General features: G+C 38.4%; 1 protein-coding gene across 1 annotated transcript; it reads left to right on the top strand.

Moving 5' to 3' along the window:
• Positions 1-591: 591 nt before the first annotated feature.
• On the top strand, positions 592-5,521 carry LOC127427141 (probable phosphatase phospho1). Its single transcript, XM_051674558.1, has 2 exons — positions 592-691; positions 4,716-5,521. The coding sequence occupies exons 1-2, from the start codon at positions 664-666 to the stop codon at positions 5,519-5,521; spliced, it is 834 nt and encodes a 277-aa protein (XP_051530518.1). The 5' UTR covers positions 592-663.
• The last annotated feature ends 479 nt before the right edge of the window (positions 5,522-6,000 follow it).

The raw sequence follows: 6,000 nt of genomic DNA, 5'->3' as shown, positions 1-6,000 counted from the left end.
AGAAGATTATTTATTTAATTGTTCATCTAATTGTTTCACCATAAAAACAAAGTCATTTACACTTTTTCAGTGGTTTCTTTTACACATACAGACTGATTCTACGCGGTCAATCCGTTTTGCTGTTCATGACACCCTTTCTTTGCTTGCATATTGCTGATTGCAGGTTTGCAAAGTTTTTAGCCATGTTTAGCCGCAAAAACAGTGCCAAAAGTTTAAGCGTGAAAAAAAAGGAAGTCAGAGGAATTACACCAAATTTACTTTGTGTTAATATGAAATTACAAATTCACAACACATGAATTACACTTATGCAAAGCATTAAAATATTGCTAATATTTTTCCTTAGGCTTGCACCTTCATATACACCTTTACAAAACGTTCTGTGCTCATGCAATTTATTTTAACTCTTGCAAGTTGATTTACGCTTTCACAAATCTTACTCTGTGCATGCAGATCATGTAGGCACTATTTTACCTTCATATTCTCCTTTCCTTGAATGACTCAGATTCCATTCAGCTCATATTCAGACGCGTCACTGAAACGCTCCCTGGACGTCATCGCTTTGTCGCATGGAATCGAGTTGATATCGAGCTCTGGTGAGATGCGGTTGAATGGATTGTGAGCATGAATAAAGCCGGCACAGAAATTTCAGCGATCTTCGCATAAATGCACACCGGTATTGTTCAGCTATTATGTGAGTTCTGTCAATATTGTGTTGTTTTTATGTCATCCGAGTGTGGTACTGGCATGTTGGACAATGAACAACATGAAACAGATCCGAAAAATTAAGAGATAGCCATCATTATCGGTTGGGAGAAATATAGCCAAATTGTGGCTTTTATTTCTTGCACTCTCGTATAATAATTCTGTAAGAGAGGCTCTTGTTTATCTGTATGTGATTATTTTGTCAGCAGGAAATCAATAAGTATGCGATACAACCTTGCTGATGGAGTACTGTTACTGCATTATATTTATTGAATAAAGCCCCAAAATAGGAATTTAACGCCATATGACACGGAAGGTCGCATTAGCTCGTGTGACGTTTAGCCTGCCATAACGCGTTTCTACAACGCCTTTAATGAAATATTCAGAGTACACAAAATGCAGTGCCTTGTAAATATCACATATGCCTGGCGTACTGTACACCACATGTAAATAAAGTATATAAAAATACCATATTTGAAAAAAAAAAAATTATATATATATATATATTGAAAATATATTACAGTAGGCTAAATACTGTTTATGACCCGGGCAAGTTGTTTACTCCAGTGAATATTTCAGTGAGTGTTTTTTAAAGTAACATTTTATAATGATACACACCATCACGTCTTAAAAATAAATAAATAATAAATATTGAACATTTTCGTCGTTTTTGCCTAGAACAAAAATAAATTAATTTAATTCATGTTGACTCCAGCAGTCCAGCGGGGCATGTTGTCACACTTCATAGGTTACGTTGTCACAATGGGAACCTGCTGGTTATTTATTTTATTTTTTTATTATTATTATTATTTTTTTTTACACTGATTTGAGAATACCTTTGTTTGAACTATGAAAAATAATCTAAAGGGGAAAAAAGACATTATCCACAACATATCTATATTTAAAATGTATTACAAGTTGTTTTCAGCTATATTTAATCAGTAATCAAAAAATGAAACGAAAAAAAACTATTCCAATTAATCAGCCGAAATGGAAAGGCACCGTAACATACATTTCTAATCTGAATCAGAATCGGTTAACATTAATAAATGAAATGTATAAAACTAAGCACGTGGCATTGACAACTTGGCCCAACTTAACATTTATAAAACAAATCTCCTCTTGTCCCGGGAAGGGTTAACTCTTGACTGAGGCCACATCCACATTAAAACATTATCGACTAAAAACACGTTCATTTTGCTTTGTTTACGCCTCTCATCCGAACTGGAACACAGTTTTCCTCCACTGAAAACTGAGACTTTTGAAAACACTCTAGTAATGCATACTTTGGAAGAAGAAGAAAAAAAAAAATACATTAGAAAAAGGAAAACAGAGTTTTCAACCAAAAACGGAATGTTTAGGCTTTACAAAATCAATTTACAAAACCACTGTAAGAGAAAACAAGCACTTGCCTGGACCGAGTGAGACTCAAAACCTAGATAATATAGTTAATTGCCTTTGAAACAACTTCCTCATGTGACAAGTAGCCCCGGTCTCCTCGATTTACAAATACCTACATAATGCTTTCTAAAGGTATGAGACTCAAACTTGAAAAATACACAGAAATTGTTAGGAATTAATATATATATATATATATATATATACAGTGTATCCGGAAAGTATTCACAGCGCTTCACTTTTTCCACATTTTGTTATGTTACAGCCTTATTCCAAAATGGATTAAATTCATTATTTTCCTCAAAATTCTACAAACAATACCCCATAATGACAACATGAAAGAAGTTTGTTTGAAATCTTTGCAAATTTATTAAAAATTAAAAACGAAAAAAAAAATCACATGTACATAAGTATTCACAGCGTTTGCTCAATACTTTGTTGATGCACATTTGGCACCAATTACAGCCTCAAGTCTTTTTGAGTATGATGCTATAAGCTTGGCACAACTATTTTTGGACAGTTTATCCCATTCTTCTTTGCAGAACCTCTCAAGCTCCATCAGGTTGGATGGGGAGCATCGGTGCACAGCCATTTTCAGATCTCTCCAGAGATGTTCAATCGGGTTCAAGTCTGGGCTCTGGCTGGGCGACTCAAGGACATTCACAGAGTTGTCCCATAGCCACTCCCTTGTTATCTTGGCTGTGTGCTTAAGGTCGTTGTCCTGTTGGAAGATGAACCTTCGCCCCAGTCTGAGGTCCAGAGCGCTCTGGAGCAGGTTTTCATCAAGGATGTCTCTGTACATTGCTGCATTCATCTTTTCCTCGATCCTGACTTGTCTCCCAGTTCCTGCCGCTGAAAAACATCCCCACAGCATGATGTTGCCACCACCATGCTTCACTGAAGGGATGGTATTGGCCAGGTGATGAGTGATGCCTGGTTTCCTCCAGACATGACACTTGCCATTCAGGTGAAAGAGTTCAATCTTTGTTTCTCATGGTCTGAGAGTCCTTCAGGTGCCTTCTGGCAAACTCCAGGCAGGCTGTCATGTGCCTTTTACTGAGGGGTGGCTTCCGTCTGGTCACTCTACCATACAGGCCTGATTGGTGGAGTGCTGCAGAGATGGTTGTTCTTCTGGAAGGTTCTCCTCTCTCCACAGAGAAACGCTGGAGCTCTGTCAGAGTGACCATCGGGTTCTTGGTCACCTCCCTGACTAAGGCCCTTCTCCCCGATTGCTCAGATTGGCCGGGCGGCCAACTCTAGGAAGAGTCCTGGTGGTTCCAAACTTCTTCCATTTATGGATGATGGAGGCCACTGTGCTCATTGGGACCTTCAATGCTGCAGAAATTTTTCTGTACCCTTCCCCAGATCTGTGCCTCGATACAATCCTGTCTCGGAGGTCTACAGACAATTCCTTGGACTTCATGGCTTGGTTTGTGCTCTGACATGCATTGTTAACTGTGGGACCTTATATAGACAGGTGTGTGCCTTTCCAAATCATGTCCAATCAACTGAATTTACCACAGGTGGACTCCAATCAAGTTGTAGAAACATCTCAAGGATGATCAGTGGAAACAGGATGCACCTGAGCTCAATTTTGAGTGTCATGGCAAAGGCTGTGAATACTTATGTACATGTGATTTTTTTTCGTTTTTAATTTTTAATAAATTTGCAAAGATTTCAAACAAACTTCTTTCATGTTGTCATTATGGGGTATTGTTTGTAGAATTTTGAGGAAAATAATGAATTTAATCCATTTTGGAATAAGGCTGTAACATAACAAAATGTGGAAAAAGAGAAGCGCTGTGAATACTTTCCGGATGCACTGTACATATATATATATATATATATATATATATATATATTATGCTCTATTTCTAGGTCACTAATCAAATAATACAGTTTATGACCTATGTGCAAAATTTGTGACTTTTGTCAATGCAAGTTCGAATGCACGCTCTCACGAATGCAAAAGGGGTACTAAGACCAGATAATAAGGCATTCTCAAATACATAGGAGATAGCAGGGATAATTGTAAAACGTATTTTTGCTAAATAATTTTCACAGAAGGTTTAGCCTAAAGTTTTGAAATTTTGCCTTGATTATCTTTGACATGTCAGCAGTCATTAACTGTCATTTTATAACATAACTGAGTCAGACAAAATTAGAAGTACACGAAGGCAGACACAGTACATCCATAACACCCATGCTGTATAATCGTAATGATGTAATCGATGTTTGTAACAGTTAATGAAAGAGCTATAATGTGAACCATCATATTATACTTATGTTAGTCAATACACAACACATCCTCAAACACTAGACACATCCTCACATAATGAAGTTTGGGCGTTAATAGTGGCATAAGACACAGCAAGGTAAACAAGCAAGTTGACATGGAAAATACATAATAACCTTAAAACCCCAAAGAAAAATTCCTCATTCACACTTTAATATTAACTGGAACAGAAAAGGCCCTACTCAAACTGTTGCAACAAAGTTGGAAGCACACAACTCTCTAGAAAGTCAGTGCATGGCGCATTAAGATACGTCTTCACAGAAAAGCCCAGAATAGTTAAATATATACTTTCATATTCTTGTTCTATTCCTCACACTAGATAAAGGCAAACGACCCTTCAGCTCTGTGAATATGGCTGCTCCTGTCTCCTCCTGTCCTCCCTACCTTGGTCGACGCTTCCTCATGCTGTTTGACTTTGATGAGACCATTATTAATTTTAGTAGTGATGATGCTGTGATCCATGCCGCTCCAGGTGGGACCATTCCAGACCACCTAAAGGAATCTTTTTGCCCTGGTCAGTACAATGAGAACATGCAGCGTGTCTTGGCATACATGGCTGAGCAGGGCGTGTGTGAGGATGCAATACGCTCTGCCATAGAAGTCATTCCCGCTACACCAGGCATAACGGCGCTCTTTGCTTTCTTGCATTCGCATGCTGAGGACTTTGAGTGTGCTGTTATTTCTGATGCCAATATGTACTTCATTGAGACGTGGCTTCAGAAGGCTGGTGTACGTCAGCTGTTTTCGGAAATATTCACCAACCCTGCCAGTTTCGATAAGGATGGGCGCCTGGTGCTGCAGCCCCACCACTCTCACAAGTGCCTGCAGTGCCCAAACAACATGTGCAAACAGGTGATCCTGCGAGATTACCTGGTACGGAGGGCGAGACAGAGGGGCCAGCCCTTCCAACGTGTGTTCTACATCGGAGACGGGGCCAATGATATCTGCCCGACTCTGGCTCTGGGCGAGAGGGACATGGTTTTTCCGAGGAGGAACTTCCCAATGCACAGTATCATCCAGAAAATGAAAAAAGAACAACCCGGGATGTTAAAGCCAGCTGTAGTGCCCTGGACGAGTGGAGAATATGTTGCTGAATTCCTCAAGAAAGCAGTGGAAGAAAGATGAGTGAAAACAGAAACATATTCATGGAAGAGAGAGGGAAATAAATAATATATATATATATTTTTTTTGATTGGGTAAAAGAATACAAGTTCTCATGAGAGAGCAGGGCTAGTTGTCACACTTTTTTCAAGTCAGTTTCTGTGTTGACCCAATCCTCGTTGTCTGGACTACAAAAAAGTGATTGAACATTTCCACACTTAGTGTCCAGTAAAAAATATACAGTTCATTTAACACAGGTATTCCCTATAGCCAGTGTTGGGTAAGTTACTCTAAAAAAGGAATTAATTACTAACTACTAATTACATCTCCTACAGTGTAATTAGATTACTGTACAAATTACTCTGTCTGAAAAGTAACTGCATTACTTATTACTAATTACTTCCTAAGACCCTTATCAACCTCGACCAGATGAAGAATACAAGGACAGTCATGAAACTGTTCTTTTAATTCTTTCAAATAAATCATCTAAAATCAAATAAATT

This window comes from Myxocyprinus asiaticus, chromosome 36 (genome assembly GCF_019703515.2).
Source record: "Myxocyprinus asiaticus isolate MX2 ecotype Aquarium Trade chromosome 36, UBuf_Myxa_2, whole genome shotgun sequence".
Taxonomy (NCBI): domain Eukaryota; kingdom Metazoa; phylum Chordata; class Actinopteri; order Cypriniformes; family Catostomidae; genus Myxocyprinus; species Myxocyprinus asiaticus.
The sequence above is the reverse complement of the archived record's forward strand: the minus strand, read 5'-3'. Positions and strand labels throughout refer to the sequence as shown.